This window comes from Periplaneta americana, chromosome 10 (genome assembly GCF_040183065.1).
Source record: "Periplaneta americana isolate PAMFEO1 chromosome 10, P.americana_PAMFEO1_priV1, whole genome shotgun sequence".
Classification (NCBI taxonomy): domain Eukaryota; kingdom Metazoa; phylum Arthropoda; class Insecta; order Blattodea; family Blattidae; genus Periplaneta; species Periplaneta americana.
In genome coordinates, this window is record NC_091126.1 from 127,841,192 (window position 1) to 127,861,424 (window position 20,233).

The window sequence follows — 20,233 nt, forward strand, 5'->3', positions numbered from 1 at the left end:
GGGTACATGGCTAGAAGCAGTTGAATATTACGCCGAACATATAGACTCTATTAACAATGTTCTCCTTGCATTGGACTCTGAAGATGCAGTCTCAATTGATACTGCGAAAACAGTTACCTGTGACATAAGTGTGAAGAATGACTTAGCTCACATTCAGCATACATTTTCATGCATCATAAAAACGCTCAAAAGTCTCCAAAATAGGCACCTTTCACTATCTGAAAGTTTTGAAATTATAAATAGTACTGTGGAACAACTGAATCGTGGTAGAGGTAAAGTTGCAGATGCAGTAAGAGCTAAGGTGGACACTGTACTTTCAAAAAACCCTGGATATGAAGAACTACAAAAGGTTGTTGCTGTGATGAGTGGTGAATCAACAGTGAAGATTAACTTGGACTTATCCCCAGCAGACATTGTGAAATTGAATTATGTACCAGTTACTTCTTGTGACGTCGAACGCTCTTTTAGTCAGTATAAATCTATCCTCAGAGACAATAGAAGAAGATTCACTTTTCAGCACTTGAAAGAAATGTTTGTAACCTATTGTTATGGTAACAGACAATAAAAATTGTGTTTTGTTGAAACTACATTGGAAGATAAGGTACGTCCATTATATTTTTTGTTTAGTTTGATTAAAATGTACCAATATTTAACGTACATAGTCATTTTTTTTATAATTTTAAGTCCATATTTAATTCCATATTTTGGTAAAAATCCATATTTAATTCCATATTTTGGTAAAAATAACTACATATATATTTACATATTTCATATATTTTTAGTCCATATAAATCCGTTCCCTGTTTATAACACTTGATCTATAAAGAGATAGAAAAAAAAGCAACAAACGAACAAAACAAAGGAAACACAGAGCAGAGTCATGTGTAAGAAATTCGTAAACATAAGCTCTCACGAAATTTACCGAAGTCTTCTGAAGGTCACTTCGCGTATTGCAATCGATCTTTTTTTTCAATGATGATATAATCTCTGTAATATTCTGGAGTTTTGTTTACTGAAGTAACGTAGAGAGTAGTATTTCCAATTTGATTCGAAGGGATTAATCGAAAACTACTTCTTATGAACAATTTACTATTAAAACATGATTATAAAATATCTTATTCTACACTACGTGTAGGCTACCAAAATAATTTAATATATATGTGTGTATGTATGTATGTATGTATGTATGTATGTATGTATGTATGTATGTATGTATGTATGTATGTATGTATGTATGTATTTACAGATATGGAAATTTGGAGCTCCCTTATTGTGTAAATTTCTCTTACAACGTACTGCGCAAGTGCAGTAGGCCTAAACAAGAACCGCTGTATATATGCTACTTGTGGACAGTTGTGCGAAATTTTTGCCTACATACTGGTGAACTCCCATCAAGACTCCCTCCAAATTTTATTCCGTATCTGTACGTACGTACCAAACGGTAAATCGGAATTTCGTTGAAGTAATTTTAAGTTAAGAAGTGCAAAATTAATGTTACTTAATATTACTCGACCAAGGCCAGTGGAGTCCTGCAGCCCGGAGCCGTGGCGCTACTGCTCCTGATTTCGTAATACCGCATTACGATACTTCACATTACGCCCGCGGTTCCACTCGCCTTGGTCGAATAATACCCACATCTAGTAATAAAGCTGACACCGACAGCGTCAATAAAATGTAAACAATTTTAATAATTAATAACCTTGAACTAATTTTATATTATTCAATTATTACTGCACATGTTTAAAGACAGAACGTAAGATATTCAGACACGGCGAATAACATTTCCAAAATGACCACCGCGAATGGCAATACAATGACTGAACAGTGCTTTAATATTATCAATAACTCTCTGATACATGTCCTCGGAAATACATAGATTCAATGGAATTCATCACGTTTCTCTTCAGCTCACAAACGGTCCTAAACTCTTAATACCATTTTAACATCAGTTCCCAAGCTTGCTTTGTCTTCTCCAACAATACCATGGACAAACGACTAATGGCTTCTCAATATTAACAAAATAAAATCAATTGTTCATATTTTATAGGCGCTCTCTATACATAAGAAATCTTTTGCTCGTGGTTTAGTAAATAAAGATTTCTTTGTTGAACAATTGTTTTAAAGTACGACGACTATTCATATTAGGATTGATCACGTGAACGAAGTGAAGAAATTTGTGACAGAAAATATGGAGTTCCCGACATATTTACCCGATGCTTATTTTAAAAGGCATCCTCAAATTTTCTATAATCACGGAAACCAGTTTCCATTCTAAATATTTCATTGCTGTTTAATAATAATAATAATAATAATAATAATAATAATAACAATAATAATAGTAGTAATAATAATAATATCTTTATTATTAATAATAATATCTAATAATAATAGTAATAATATCTTTATTATTATTATTAATACCTTCATTATTAATAATAATATCTAATAATAATAGTAATAATATCTTTATTATTATTATTATTATTATTATTATTATTATTATTATTATTATTATTATTGGAAAAAGCAGTATTTTCTGCGGACATTTGAGAAAAGAACAATGGAAGAAATTGGTGAAGTGCTTTGTCTTTGTATGGAGTGTAACATTGTACGGGACAGAAACATGGACATTGTGACGAAATGAAGAGAAATGACTGGAAGCATTTTAAATGTGGATATGGAGAAGAATTGAACATGTGAAATGGAAAGACAAAATAAGGAATAACTCTGCGCTAGAAATACAGAGTGAATAAAAACAATAATACTGAAGTGATCAGGGCGTGAAAAAGAAGATGACTGTGTCATTGGCGAAGAGGAAACTGCCTACTGAAGAATGCACTGGAAGAAATAGTGAACGGGAGAATAATTCGGGGCAGAAGAAGATGCCAGATTATATAGAACATTAAGGTATATGAATCGCGTGGGGAGGCAAGAGGAAGCCGAAAAGAGGGAAGAAGACTTGCTCTTGGACAAACACCTATGAATTTATTATTATTATTATTATTATTATTATTATTATTATTATTATTATTATTATTATTATTATTATTATTATTATTATTATTTTGATATATTTGTTTCGAATTTGTTGTTGTTTAATCAACTGTCCGAAGACAGGTCTAGACCTCGCAAGTGACACCAACAACGCATCACTTATGAGGTAATATCGATAGGATAACAAAACAAGTTTTTAGCACTTCAACCAGATTCTTGAGGAAAATACCAGGCTGAAACGATGAAAAATATCTAAAGGGAATTTTATCTAACAGTCACAGAGAACGAAAATTCTGAAAATTCATAAATGTATATGGAACGCTGTGAGGTTAAGGAGCTGCGTTTTGTATCCGTTGTTTACAATAATGAGATATGCATCCATTATCAATAGTCAGAGTGTAAATGGCAGAGTTTAGTATAGAAATATTGGTCACTATAAAATGAAATATTTTTGGAGTATAAATATTTTATTCATTTCGGACTTAAAACTGAATCAGTAAACAATAACTTCTAGTGTAGATTATTGCTGGCAGTCCGAGAGTGTGGGAAGCTATCGGAAGCTGTGACTGTGTCAAGGCAATGCTTGAACTTACATGGCTGACGAAACAAACCAGAGTAGTATCTTGACTTTCTGATGTTAAGCCATCCATTTCACAGTCCCGAATTGGTGCCAAATGAGGAGCATCGTATCAAAGTTAGACAACTCCATTTTCTGCGATTTGGAGATACTAATTGTTTCTCATAGAATTTTGTGTGCTGAATGCTATTCTGGAACTGTTTAGGTTGAAAAACAAAGAGAACAGCGAAAATAGCACATAATTGTGTACTTTAGAATCAAAATGTAGACAACTCCACTGTGGCTTGGTTTCAAATTGGGACAATTCCTTCAGTAGCCAATGAGAAGCCCACATTGGTACCCCCTTTTTCCATCACGCATCGCGGATCCAACATGGCTGATTCTTTATATAATCGGTTTGTGGATGAATAAGTTACTGCTTTACTTTAGTTTGCTTTGAAACCGAGTTAGAAGTGACTAGATTCAAAAGTAGAAAATGTCACTTTAAATAGGGCTTCGTTTGGTTTCAAAAACAGGCAACTCCACTTTAAATATGGCTTCGTTTGGTTTCAAAAACAGACAACTCCACTTTAAATATGGCTTCGTTTGGTTTCAAAAACAGACAACTCCACTTTAAATATGGCTTCGTTTGGTTTCAAAAACAGACAAGTCCATGACTTAGTTTCAGAGATGGACAACTCCAGTTTTTAAACTAAATTTCGACCTGAATACTAATTTTAATCATATTTTGAGACTGAGAAAATATTTCTATGACCCATGAGAATGTTTAAAAAAAATATACGTATAACGGTGACATTGGTTTCAAAGGATCTAGTTTTTCGCCTTTCCTGTAAAAAAGCAAAAGTGGAATTGTCCAACTTTGATACCAAGCTCCTCAAATGATTTCTACTTTATTGGTACACTAAAGAAAATGTGGAGAAGGGAGAAATTCTATTCATACTAAATCACTGCTGCCCTGCAAGAGTGGCTGTGTATGATACAGAAATTAATCTTTCAGGACGAAAGCTCGTTAAGAGGTGTCCTATTTGCATAAAACTTACGGGAATTGTAGGCTATAGAAACATTACGTACATTTAAATCCTGAATATTATATCAGTGTATCCGACTTATTAAATTTCCCTCTACAGGTTTACCTTCGCACATAGAGCAGAGAGAACACATTGTAACGACACGAAATGTGTATCACGATATTTTCTCTTAAATATTTGTTTTAGTATATGTTATAACAGGCAGCGGATTTTCGGTCCTGATACTGAACATTAGCTGTGTGTCTGTTGCAGGGAGGTCATTGAATTCATTGCTACGCTCCCTCCGTAAGCGAAGGGAAGTGACGTCTTGTCGCTGTGTAGGGACAAAGTCCGCTTCCTGGTTATAAACTACCAAAAATACTAGAGACTTTCTTAAGCCATCTGCTATGTGCAGAGATTTATTCTAAACTTGAGTATTACTTCATATTTTAATCGTTTATATGATTTTAAGTTATGCGAATGGGTGAAATTCCTATTTTATATATAGTATTTTTTTAAGCTAGAGACCTGGTTTTTGTAGGGGAGACCCGGGCAAAACGAATATCCCGGCCAAAGAGAATAATGCCTATTTCTTAAAACGGCCAACAGGTAGCGCTTTCTGCTGTGTTGGGGAAGAATCCCAACCAGATTTTGCTGTTGGAACTGACTTGTCATTCTAGCTAGTGAGAGAAAAAGTAAGCGTGTGTTTGAAGAAAATTGACTATTTTCTTAAAAAAAAATTCAAGGTAAGAGAAACATAAGTACAACACAGAATACTGCAGAAACTTTTTGTTATGTGATAGTAATATAAAGGCGATACGATTACTTCTAAAGTGCCGTACTTACGAAGAAGATTATTGACGTTTATGTTGGTATAACCTTAAATGAAAAGTGAAATGGCATTTGCGGGCAAAGTGAATAGGGCAAAGTGGATAACTTATCCGCTTTGCCCTGCCACCTTTATTTGACTATGTAAGTGTTAGCTGTATTTTTGTATGTATTTGTCTATTGTAATAAAGCGTGTTAGATCATTTTACATAGTGGAGTCATTAAGTCACACTAATTAAATTATAAATCAGTAACACTGATCTTAATTTTTACTTAATAAGATCGTAATGTGTTTTCAGATGGTTTAATTTTTCAAGCGGAAGATGGAACAAGTCAAATGGTCTGAAGAAGCCATGAAGAAAGTACTTGAAGAAATAAAATCTTCCAATCAGTGGTTCTGCTATCTGACCATACAACCATAATGTGTTTGTTGATGAAGATTTTACTCCAGATCAACTTACAGGTCGCCCACTTGAGACAGAAATTAGCGAAACGACAGCTGGCTCAGATTTAACAAATTCTGGGTGCCAGTTTCTTCAGCGGCTGAAGAAACAGTTAATGCTCACTCAGAATCAGCCACCTCTGTGATGTCGTTATCTTCAGAGATTGAAGGAATATTCAATACAATTACACTTAGATTTTCAGTTCCGGTTACACCAAAACCCTCAACGTCGTCAGCAGGAGAACCCAAGTCAGTTCTTTTGATTTAGACCAGTGCCAAAAGTGGATGTTCGAAAGACACGAGGTAAACGAAGAAAATGTCAGCACTCTGAAGCTCTTACATCTATACCGATTAAAAACGTTAAAAGAGAAGTAACTTATGGGCTGGAGCAAAAGCAAAAGAAATCCAAGTCTTCAATGCCAATGAAACGTCGACTTGTTAAAATTTGTATTTTGTACTAATCTAACGTGCTGTAAAGGGCTGTAATAACATTTCTTACCGTCTCATATGACTCATTAACATCGTGTTTATGTGTTGATTTAATTTTATTATCAGTGAATAAAAATTAAATAGAAATGTGAAAATTTTATAGGTATATTCACTTTGCCCGGGTTAATTATTCGCTTTGCCCGTGCACCCGGGCAAAGCGAATAATTAACTATATTTTCTTTCTCAAATCATATCACTGTCCGTAGGTACAAGGAACGAATTGCTGTTTTTTTTAGATATGTGGACAACATGCGTCACAACCAAAGTCATGATGTTTTTATTTCGAGAGCACCAAAATATAGTCTGTAGCATTGTTTATTCTTAGCATATCCGCTTTGCCCGGGTTTCCCCTACACATACTTCTATTTGTATCAGTAATGATGTGTTTAAGACAAGTTTCATGATTAGTTTCAGTAATTCAAGTGTTATTTAAATTAAAAAGAATATTTGAATATTTTTTTTAAATGTTCACCTCCCTTATATTTTAAGTATCATGCCTGAAGTTTTTGTAAAACATTTGATCTCCTTACAAAGTATCTAAGTTTTCACATTTTTTGTATTTCCTTGTAAAATTAGGGGAAAAAATTAAACCTATTCACATTCAAACTATAAAAATTTGCAGAATGCATGCACGCATTTTATTTTTTTTATTCAAAAATTATTTTTTTTTTTAACTTTCCTAAGTACACTTTAAAGAATATTCAGTAAAAACTTCAGTTTCCAAGCATAAAATTTGTGGAATTCTTAGCAATATAAATGCAAAAGTTGAAAAAAAAGTACTGGGAAATGAGTTTAAATGTTTTCATGTATTTTAAACTTAATGAGCAAGCCTTCTTAAATATGGCGCAATTAATTACACAACCGCTGTAGGGTTCTAAAACTTTGTCAAAGTTTAAAGTAGGCATCATAGCTTCATTTTATACAAAAATTAAAAAATGTGACTTTTGACCAAAATTGTCAAATTTTCACCCATCCCCTCATTCATATGACTTTAACAGCTGATCCTACACGTAGTTAAGTTTTATTCGTAATTTTATTGTAAATAGAAACCCTCATTCTTTCTGTAGCGGTTAAACATATTTTGCATTCTTTGAAGGAAGTTTTCAGAACGTAATAATTATAGATATAAATGGTATAAGTTAACTGCAACCAACTATAAATTATACCACGAACCGCCACTGAATCATAGTCAGGAACGCTGTGTCTCTCTTTTTTCTGGTCATCATCAAGAACATTCTTCGTTAAACAGGGACTAAATAACAATAAAAATTGCTCTTCATTTAAAAAGTAATTAGGATATAACAAACGGGTAAATTTGTTGGGACTAGTTTGAGCTAGCACAGAATTGCTGTTATTTTCATTAACATAGCACAGTGAAAGATTAATCTCAATGCAGTATTTTCTGCAGAAAATAACAGCATACAGTAATGAATGACGTGTCATTCTTGTTCTTGTATATTCAACGTGTAATTTACGAGACGTTAATAGTCCTTTTTTAAAAAAAGGTTTTGAATTTTTCATTCTTTAACAGTCTATCAAGGTAGACAACTCATTTCTGATGTCTATGGCGCAGCGATTTAAAATCTCTGTGGTATCCATTACCGGTGTTTTTAAAACCACTCGAGCTCATTCCACCTCCCCTTTCCCTTCTCCCTGCACGTCTAACACGTGTCAACACATTTAATATATGAAACGGTTCATTTTTTGTTAGCATGGAATATACAACGGAAGGAACGTTGCTGGCGGCTTGGGCCAGTTAAGTAGGTGTTCGCGCAATCACTGGGAACGCTACTGTGGACGATTCAAGTATTCGAGGCACATGAAATTAATTACATATTAATGTATCATCATAATCACCAAGGTCTTGCCTCCCGGCCCGTTCCCTCGTAACACTTGGAAGGATTATGAACTTAGACTGCATATGACCAAGTAGCGGGACCAGTATGGAGCAGCAATATGAAGCTAGACTATACGGAACAAAACTCGGCCCAAGGGGATACACAACCAGTTCCAATAGAATAAATAGTGACAGTGGCTTTGAGGAAATCGCAATGATTACAAATAACGTCTGCACAGGAATTAGAGTAATTTTATTAACGGAATTAGGAAAAATAAGTGCGACTTGCTGTAAGATTTAAGTGTAACTGTTGAACAGAATCAAATAAGCTATGAATAAGAGTTCATATTCCATTAATAATAATAATAATAATAATAATAATAATAATAATAATAATACTCTTCGGAATATGAATTATACATTTTTCGCGTGTTAAATATTACAGTACCTGTTTAACTAGTTTCAGTCTGTTATTGGCCATCTTCAGAACTGGTTGGTGCTGGTCTCGGCGCCTTTTGTCTGTGTTCCTGTGGAGGTGTGTTTGTGTAGTGTAATGTGGAGCCAAAGAGTGCGTGTTCTGAAATTGAGTCGTGTGTTGAGAATTTCGTTTGAATGTTTTTGTGTGTCTACTGTATATAGGCTATTTCGTATTGTTCTAGTGTGTTTAGTTTCTGGCTTTTTGGTTGAATATGTAGAATTTCCATGTCTGTGTTTATGTCTCTGTAGGTGTGGTTAGCATTTGTGATGTTTTCTGCATATGTGGAAGTGTTTTGTAGTTTTGTTATGGCTGTGATGTGTTCTTTGTAACGTGTTTGAAATAATCTGACTGTCTGTCCTACGTAGAAGTTGTAGCAGGTGTTGCATTTGAGTTTGTATACGCCAGTGTGGCTGTATTTGTTTGTTTGTGTGTTGAGATGCTTTTGTAGAGTATTATTTGTTCTTTATGCGATGTTGTAATTTAATTTCTTAAATGAGGTTGCAATTTTTTTGTGTATTTTTGTTTTCGTATGTCAGTGTGATGTATTTTTTGTATTCTTGTGTTTGTGTTGTGTTCTTATGTTTTTTGTGATTATGAATTTTGTGATATAGGACAAGCAGGCAGATCATTTCAAACACGTTATAAAGAACACATTACAGCCATAACAAAACTACAAATTTCTTCCGCATATGCAGAACACATCACAAATGCTAACCACACCAAAAGAGACATAAACACAGACATGGAAATTCTATTATTCAACCAAAAAGCCAGAAACTAGAACAATACGAAATATATACACACACAAAAACACAACCAAACTAAATTCTCAACACACAACTCAATTTCAGAACACACACACTCTTTGACTCCACATTAGAATACACAAACACACCCCCACAGAAAACACAAACAAAAGGCGCCAAGGCCAGCACCAACCAGTTCTGAAGATGGCTAATAACAGTCTGAAAATAGTTAACTAGGTACTGTAATATTTAACACGCGAAATATATATAATAGATATTCCGAAGTGTAAAAAGTTGTGTAATCAAGATGTATAGTAATGATCTATTAAAACAGAAAGCACTATTAAGAGGAAAAGTGAAGAACTACGCAAAGATTAATTTTTGGTCCTACAATATTATTTGTCATTGTTACCATTGGTTATTAATGGATAAAAATTCGCTCTGGCGCCGGATATCGAAACCGGGAGCCCCAGTTCTACGCACTGGGCGCTCTAACCACTGAGCTACGCCGACGTTCAATCTACAGCATCAGATCGAAGGCCACTAAGGGAAAATACCGAAGGTGAAAGATTCTATCCGGTGCTGTGGATTGAGCCTCGGCGTAGCTCAGAGATTAGAGTGCCCAGTGCACAGAAATCGGGTTCGATTCCCGAGACCGGAGCGAATTTTTCTCCATTAATAACCAATGGTAAACGTAACAGATAAATCTGTAGGATCAAAAATTAATCTTTACGTAGATCATTCGTTCTACAGTGCATATATACTGTGGAGTCCCGGCCACCAAGTCACTCAAATGAATGCGCTCCTTGTGTCATGTCTATTGACTAAAACACCCGATATATGTCGAACATGGAGTAAGGCTACTAAGGGTGCTGTGGATTGCGCCTCGGCATAGCTCAGTGGTTAGAGCGCCCAGTGCGTAGAACTGAGGGTCCCGGGTTCGATCCCCGCTACTGGAGCGATTTTTCTCCATTAATAACCAAAATGAAGAACTGCTTGGAGCCACAGGCAACAAAATTAACAATTAACTGACGTAAGTTAATGCACACGACAACATCACTAAATATTGCTATTGTTACTTATCCAAGTGTATGTGAATCATAGACACTGATTTCTTTGAAACAATGGGGAGGCAGGAATCTTGCACAAAACTCCGAGAAAAATAACATAGTCTGATTTTTATATAATACCCATGATAATTGCTTAACCCAAGACGGTTGAAAACTACGCCCTTATGCACTACATTTTCTCTTTCACTGCTCTGCTTAGTCTTCGTTAATACTTGCAGCCATTATAAACATGAACTATTAGCTTCTCTGTCACTACTACTACAACTCAATTAGTCCTTAAGGGAAAAACACAAGAGTAGAGGAATTCGATCCGGTGCTGTGGATTGAACTTTGGCGTAGCTCTGTGCTTAGAGCACTTGGTACGTAAAACCAAGGACCCGGGTCCGATCCCCGGCGCCAGAGCGAATTTTTCTCCTCTAATAATCATTATTCTCTTTATTGTGAGCACGATGGGGCAGATGGTTAAACATTACAAATTCCGTTCTTTATTTCGGGAACCATTTCCCGTGAATCTATTGAATTTTGTGGTATATTTATCTATAATATTTGTGTTTATTCGAATATTTCAGCTAATATTTTAACAAATTTGTTGATTTCATTTATTATTAACAGGTGTAATGGCTGAAATGAATTTGTCTATGAGAACTTGTGTTACAATGAATATTGTATTCTTGATTTTACAGCATATGTTTAGGGCAGTACTCATTATATTCACTGACATCTATACAAGAGTAAGTTAGAAATTTTTGCTATTCTTTAACGACTTCGCACAACCACAGGTAGTCGTATTACTGACTACCAATTTCTTCAGTAACGCAGACATTACTATTGTTAATGGTCTGAAAAGTTTAATTAATATTATTAGGTACTGCGTTAATCACTGTAATATATGCAGTGCGATCGAGAAGTCTCTCCGCAGTGCTTGTGTAGGCACGGTGTAGCCTAGAATCCACTAGACAGAAAATTCAAGTGCCAACACTGGCCGCTAAGCACATGATGGATTGGGGATGTGAGGTTGTCAAACCGGAATTAATAGGGATGTGCCAACTTTCTGCAGAATTACGTGCCAACTTTCTGTAGGATTACTAACTAGTGGAGCTGCGGAGGGACTTTTCGATCGCACTGTACAAATAAACAATTCTTACCTTGTCGGCTTGGCGAAGGCAGTCGATCCGCCTCATCTTGCCCTTCTGGTCGGGGTTGGACAGCACGCACATGGCCGGTTTCTTGCCCGTGATGCTGAGTACGAAATCTTCCCGGCACTCCTGCGTTATGTCCTTCCTGAGCTTGCCCAGCAGCCGGGATGCCCACTTCTGCTTTACCTCAACTTTCTCGTTCTGCAACAACGCAAAAGAAGTATTTCATATTTAGGCCTATATTTCTGCCCAAAAATCACAATAATTTTACAAAAAATCGCACCCCAAGTACAATACTGTCGTATGTCGGAAATAACATATAACTTACTTACAACTTACTTACAAATGGCTTTTAAGGAACCCGGAGCTTCAATGCCGCCCTCACATAAGCCCGCCATCGGTCCCTATCCAGTGCAAGATTAATCCACTCTCTATCATCATATCCCACCTCCCTCAAGTCCATTTTAGTATTATCCTCCCATCTACGTTTCGGCCTCTCCAAAGGTCTTTTTCTCTCCGGCTCTCCCAACTAACACTTTATATGCATTTATGGATTCGCCCATACGTGCTACATGCGCTGCCCATCTCAAACGTCTGGATTTAATGTTCCTAATTATGCCAGGTGAAGAATACAATGAGTGCAGTTCTGCGTTGTGTAACTTTTTCCATTCTCCTGTAACTTAATCCCTCTTAGCCCCAAATATTTTCCTAAGAACCTTATTCTCAAACACCCTTAATCTCTGTTCCTCTCTCAAAGTCAGAGTCCAAGTTTCACAATCATACAGGACAACCGGTAATATAACTATTTTATAAATTCTAACTTTCAGATTTTTTGACCGCAGACTAGATGACAATAGCTCCTCAACCGAATAATAACACGTATTTTCTATATTTATTCTGCATTAATTTCCTCCCGAGTGTCATTTATATTTGTTCCTCCAAGATATTTGAATTTTTCCACCTCTTCGAAGGATAAATCTCCAATTTTTATATTTCCATTTCGTACACTATTCTAGTCACGAGACGACATAATCATTTACTGTGTCTTTTTGAGATTTACGTACTTCCAAACCTATCGCTTTACTTGCTTCAAGTAAAATTTCTGTGTTTTCCCTAATAGTTTGTGGATTTTCTCCTGACATATTTATGTCATCCGCATAGTCACGTTTAATTTCGTAAGTAATTTCCAACACTGTTTTACTGGTTGGAGGTATAAATTTCTAACAATAAAATAGTAAATTATCAAAGGTTTTGGTAGGTATTTATTAAAATATTTTACATCAGTATTTTAGTGAGAAATGGCATATCTTTACAGATTACAATTTCCGAGTTACGACAGTATTTTAGTGGGAGTGCGAAATGTTTTTTGGTGTACTTGGTGTTGAAATTTTTTAACAGAAAATTAAAAAATTTAGATATATTTTTTGACGGTTAAGAAAAATTGACAATTTCAATAACTTTCAGAGCTGTCCTTTACTCTTCACAGTGTTTCACAACATCTGACTAACATTTCCGCCCAAAATATTTATAGCCCTCAAGATGACCAGCATAATAATAAGTAAAATTCCACAACAAACACATACGAGTTTTTAGGCTTTCACGGTGAATGTGTTCATAAGAACACTTTTGGGTATTCCACCACATGCTGGAACTTGGCATCTCTAACGTTTCGTAATCTCTAAGAAACTGCAGTTGTCCTGAATCTAAACAAAGGGAGTGCTATGTTCTTTACAATTAATTTTTCTTATGACATTAATTTAGGTAGGTACTCTTAATTCTTTGCTAGAAATCTAATTGAAACAGGCACTTAAAATAAATAGGAAATTAAATTAAATTTTATATGTTTACATTAAATTTATAAACCTGAAATTGAAATAGGGTAGATTAGGGTCCGTTGGACAGTCGGGCATGTTGGACACTTTGTACTTTAACGTATTACCTCGCCACTTGTGGGCACCACATTCTGCTAGAAGTCAATGACGGAAGTAGCCACGAGTGGGGCTACTTCCGTCATTGACTTCTAGCAGAATGTGGTGCCCACAAGTGGCGAGGTAATACGTTAAAGTACAAAGTGTCCAACATGCCCGACTGTCCAACAGACCCTAATTTATCCTATATAAAACAGGTGCCACAAATGGACATTACAGCTTTGTGTCTTGAATTATAATGAAAACTACGCCGCTTACGTCGGCAGCATTTGCTCCAACGACGTCACTTCTTGTTCGGTATTCACTGCGGTAACAAGTCATGGAAGTTTCCACGTTTGTAAAAACATTTATTTGAATGTGATTTCTGGAAAACTACATTTTTTTTTTTTGCGTGGCATTCGCATTTTCTCAGGAACTGCTCAAGATAAGAATAATGAAAACTTTACCGCTCATTCATAACGTTACTGTGACAGTGCGAATCTATTGTGGTAGAGCGAGGGCAAATAATACCAACACAAAAGAAAAAAACAAAGAAAAAAATATTACATAAAAATAAACAAACTTGTGTTGCTTTATAGCAATGGTACCTTGATATAAAAAGATCAGTGAATTCTCAAGGTGCGAATTTCCGTTACTTTATCTTCAACAGTTCTACAGAAAATGGGAAATGAGTTTCACTATTTCGTTTATATGACGTCATTCCATTTTCGGCTATTGAAGTTTAATGAAATTTTGAATCACAACCAATCACAGTCATACATCGCGATAATTTCTGCAGCTCGATTTATCAATTTCAATTTATCGCATGGTCGTTCTTTTGTTTAGTCAGTGTCGCCAACTCTTTCCACGTAAATCGATGAGCATGAATCCATTGTAATAAATAAAGTGCGAAATCCTACTTCCACATCTACATCTTCATCTTCTAATTCCATGTCCATTGTATTTAAAGAAAATGACACCCCTTCATAACAATTGTTCATTTAATTAATGTATTAATCAGGTTATTTGTAATTATACTATAAAATGTTTAAATTAAATTATGATTTCAGCAGATAGTGAGAACGTATTTCTGTTATAATAACAAGAGAAAAGCGCAGTACATGTAATTAACATTTTTAAACCTGAATTTCGCTTTTCTCAATTGGCATTACTGAATAACATTCAATTTCTTTATTGCAGTAATCGTTATTCATCTATTTCGATTTCACAATGTCTCAATATGTGAAGTATTCATAAATATACAATTATTAATATTTTGGGAGCGAATTTTAGGGATTCCTATTATTTATATTTTTATTTTAGCCTATTCACGAAATAGTCCTAATAAATGTCACTCGAGGTCTAAGATTTCCCAAATGAAGAGTCCACTGCAAGAATGATGGACGTCATTTGGAATACATTTTTCAGGAGAAGCAATTGAAAGTTTGAAATTCTTAGTGCTCAAAGCTTAACTGTGATTTTCCGATCATTACTGGACAATGACTATCAGTGTTAAAGCCATATAACTCTCTATGTACATTGTATATGTCTTAAGCTATGCATTGACAGTCTTGGTTCATTTTCGACAAGAAAGGGACATCCATCATTCTTGCAGTGGACTCTTGAAATAAATTCACTCGCTTCTCTCGTGGATTTATGGGTAATTCTCAAACTTCTTGTAACATTACTAGAGATAAATTTAACATTAGCTGGATAGGCCTTTCATACTCTCGTGGATTCACACTATAGTTTAAGTTCTAAATTTATAGTTTTTTTCTTCCACTTCCTCGCAATAAGCAGTCTGTGTAGTCACTCTATTTACGTCCGACCTGTCTTTAATATTGTGAAGTTTGCCGCCATCTCATCTATCATTCCTAATGATATGTTGTGATGATGTGAAATGTAACAACGGGACTTTGTATATGTAATTACTGTCGTTAAATCAACTCTGTAACATTTACAACTCTCTACAGAACATTTGGGGAAATTGTACAAAGGCCTGAAGAAAAGTGACCATTAAAGATGAAGAAGTGTTACTCCTATATAGAGCGGTGGACGAAAATGATGTTTCCACTACATTCGAAATCTTATGAAACAAGGACTGACATCGTTAAGTAACATTGCAATTCATATTGTCCTAAGTGAATTATTTAACAGTTTTACGATTCCTTGTTCGCTCTCGCTTAAATCAGTAATTTTTAAAGAATTCAGTGGAATGGGAAAGCTATTTCATATAACTTCTTTTAAGTTGTATTGCCATTTAGGTATCGATAAAATAATATCTATATAATTATGATATTGTGTATGACGTGACATGATTTGATATGTGCACTTTAATAAAATGTATATAATATGCTACATAATTGAATCGAATTTTTTGCAAAAGAAACATATCAGGTTTTGGTTGAAATTGTGTTATTGGCACTAGCTTGTTCCTTGAGTGTCGGTCTACGTGTTTATGTAGTAAGTAGGGGAGACTGTTGTATCTTTAAACACTTTTCACATTTGTTTTTTAATTTTGGAAAATGAAATTTTTACATGAAAAAATGCTTGAAATAATTAATGAAGATTCCTTTACAACTTCCTGTATGTATTTTCCTGTTTTACAGATCTACCCAGGATGGAAAAAATAAAATGAAGGGATATGTAATGTGTTCAAAGGTACAGCAGGATCATGTACCTTGAAACATAACCTCTTGTAAGTTGGGACACATGGAATATAGGTGGGAATATAGCTGTAAAAACTGACAATTATATTCGAAATGTATTTGCAATCATAAACCAGAGCAGACTTCTCTGATTCAGATTTTACTTCCTGGAGAAGCAATAACTTCAACAGCTTTCTTCAAGACATCCGGATCAATTGGGGGGCCACTTTAATTCCAGACTTACTTAGTGACATGATCTTAAAGTAAAAGAAGAACAAAAACCGATAGTATCGTGTAATTGGGAACATGTTCCATGTTACAAGATGTTTTGTGTTCGAAGATACAAGTGAATGCACGTTTAAACAAATATGGCTCCCAAAACTAGAGATTCAAATAAATCATGGAAATTAAAATATGTTATTACTTACAAGAAGATAGGAACACATTGTACTTGAAAGATATTAACAAATACAATCTGGTTTTGTGTTAGAAAACATATTAATGAACGAAATGTTTACTTTTGGTACTAAAAAAACTTCTTTTGTCCACGGAACGTACACTTTGCAGTAAATCAAACTGAAACTACGACCAGTGCTACTTAGCGGCTTTCTCTACAATCTACTTCAGTTTGAGTCCTCTAGGTAGCAGCAAAAAAAAAAAAAAAAAAAACAAACAAACAAACAAATGTTCAAAGGTACATTATGCTAAAGGTACAATAGTCTCCCCTACACATGTCAGTGCTAAACCTAATGCTTTGGTAATATCGGAGAACATTCAATGTCAGGAGAAACTGCACATGTCACGTTACATCCCAGATGAGTATAATCATTTTTATGATGGTAATGCTAACTATCCTGTTACTAAAGGTGATGCAGATGCTGAAAATGATGTTTAAGGTGAATCTAAACACAATACAATAAGCATTTAAAATTGTTGTGCTGTAGTAATAATTGGTTCTTTTTTCAAAATTGCACATGTCAGCAGTACAAGAAAGCTATTAATTTTCCAAGACAGCTCGTTAGAACGTTTTTATCGTAAAATGTACATTTCCTATACATTTCCTAAGTATGTACAACATATTTAATTTGTATAGCATTTCAAATAATTTTTTACGAAGTTTTTCCTCTTTATCTCAAAACCAGTTGTTGTTGCCATGTGTTGTTTCACAAAAAATCGATTCAATTACGGTATATGACATAATGAATTATGTAACGTGACGTGTTATGTTTGATACGATATGAGATGACATATATGATATGATAATTGGTGTAACATACATAGTTATTTATCAATACAAAGTGTTCGTCAAGAGACAGGTTTCGCTGAGACAAATGCCGTCGACCGTTTACTGTGTTAGGTAAAACGCAATTGTCGATGTAATACTGTTTATATTTCACTTAGATCGAGCGTGGGAAAGTTTTGTGTTGCGTAATTTCTGACAGGTAACACATACTGGAGCTTTAGGCTTTAGTATACAGCGGACTTCCAGTCAGTGCAGTTCCTTTTTCTCCTTACAATGCAATACACAATAAAACAGCGAAACTTCATTTATGATATGCGTATTACGAAGAACTATTACAAAAAGTGTAGTGCTATATTTGTATACGAAAATATCCTAGAATTCAACAACCAACTAATTCAACAACCCAGAATTTAGTGAAAGAAAATTGAGAGAAATCGGCTGTTTGTTAAACAGAATGGAAGGGGTATAAATTTCGTTCTAACTGAAGAAAAATTCGATGACATATACTATAGGCTAGAATAGTTTCCCACAAAATCATTAAGTAAGTTAGTTCAAAAGGTAGGTGTATTCAAAATACAGTATCAGCTTGGAAAGCGACGAAATTGTTAAAACTAAAAGACAACAATCTTTCATGAATTAAGTGAAAAGACCATGTGCCTGGGGTTAAATTCTATAGACAGAGACTAAATTCAGTGTGTGTCTAGACTTTATTTTTAATTTTTAAATGTTCATTAGAGAGGATGGTCAACAGTCTCACCACTAATTATAAAGCAGATTTTCACGTAATTAATTATAAAATATTAGATGGCGGTTAAAACCTGCATGGCGATAATACCTTCACTTATCCTATATTTATTGTGATATTTTTGTCTTCCCTTACACCATAAGAACGCCATACTGTACACACTACAATGGTGAATTACAAGCTATTAATGTCGGTTTACAATAATTCATTTACAGAATAAATTCATTTACAAAAATAGCCACATTTATTTTTATTAAAATCTGAAATTCAGCCTATTGTTTCAGTGACAGAGAGAGAAATCTATACCAAAGTAAGTTCCTACAAAAAGAGACCAAAATATTACTTCGCAATTTATAAATTCATAATACTTCGAAATTTTATCACTAAGGAGCCATTGAGAATAATATTTTTAGCTTTAGTACAATCATTAATGCAATATGGTATAATAAATTGGGGTGGAGTAGCACCATCTGTACTTAACCCATTAATTTTATTATACAGAAGATTAATAAAAATTTGTCTAACCAAAAATATGGATTACCCAACAAATTTAATTTATACAAATTTTAAAGTATTAACTATTGAAGAAATTTATAAATATAGTTTACTAACTTACTACCCAGAAATCAAATAAAACCTAAATCTAATCGACACGAATATCATACTCGAAGACAAAAATCTACTTTCCCATTAATTGAGCCCAAATGTCATACAAGTGCAGCTCTTAAACATGGTGCTAGTTTCGGCCCAAGACTTTATAATGAAATTACAAACCATTTTCCAAATTTGAAATATTTTAAAATTGAATCTTTTAAAAGGAAATTTATAAAATTATTCATGATATATAATATTAACAAATGAGTGTATTTTTTACATTTTATTTCTGTCAATTATATTCACATTTTTATTGAATATCACTGTCTTCTGTCTGATTGTCAATTTATATTAAAATTGGTTCTTCTCTCTTTCTCTTTCTTCTTCTTTTTTTTTTTTTTGCTCTTGTATGTTATTTATTGGTTTGAAATAAGTTACTTACTGTATTTAGTAAACTGTTCTTGTAAATTTTATGTTATATTATTGGCGAAGACCACACCGTACACGAGCCTGGTTCTTACGGTAGTGGCTAGAAACATTTTTTTATAATTTTAATTTGTACTCACTAGCTAGCTACCTAGTTACAGTAAATAAACAAATAAAATAAATAAACAATGCATATCTCATTGTGAATTAGAAGGAAATGAAAACATTCAGACGTTATGGCAAAGAAAGTAACTACAATCCAACTAAGATTTCATTCCGAGATTTCATACTAATCAGCAAGATGATGATGATGATAATGATAATGCTGCTGCTGATGATGACGATAAAAAGACATAATTAATGAACGATAGTAAATAATAATAATAATAATAATAATAATAATAATAATAATAATAATAAAATTAATTAAATTAAATCTTGGTGCGAAATTTTAAATAAGCACTTGATTAATAATTTTCGAACAGCAGTGGTTATTTTTCAGACTAGCAACTGAACATCATTTTTGGCACCACAAATATTCAGAATTTGAATTTATACGTCACTAAAATTTGTATTTTGCAGAGAAGAGGATTTAACTATGAACTCACAGGTTATACTAAACCGCGAAGCTATCAACATTTCAGCTGAAACCTGTAATTGAAGGGTTCAGAGCCTTAGTGGGCCAAGCGCCATATATTGAAAACGAAGAAAGCGAGGGTTAAAATTAAGTGAATATCATAATGAAATGAAACATAAAGCAAGTAATATAAAGTACGCACATTCAAACTAAATGATATGACAATAGTCTCTAAATTATGGCATTCACTTAACTTTAACCCTCGCTTTCTCCATTTTTAATAAATGGCGCTTGGCCTACTAGGGCTCTGAACCCTTCAATTAACATCACATATATTTACTAGCATACGTATTAGAAAACAAATGGAAAAAATCCAATGTGAGAATTTGATTAATTAAATATAATTTAAATAACTGCAAATGTTACCGTGCGGGTTTGTCCTGTTACTTTATCAACTGAATTTTATGAGCCAAGTTACCAGATTTCATT

The 20,233-nt window shown here is 34.1% G+C and overlaps 1 protein-coding gene across 12 annotated transcripts in view; it reads right to left on the reverse strand.

The window, feature by feature from the left end:
- The window catches only part of NfI (Nuclear factor I), an 849,368-nt gene that overhangs the window by 402,683 nt on the left and 426,452 nt on the right, over positions 1-20,233 (reverse strand). For all 12 annotated transcript variants that reach the window (XM_069838135.1, XM_069838131.1, XM_069838133.1 and 9 more), the window contains exon 3: positions 11,614-11,805. In XM_069838135.1, the coding sequence (XP_069694236.1) occupies positions 11,614-11,805 (192 nt within the window). The remainder of the gene's footprint in view (positions 1-11,613; positions 11,806-20,233) is intronic.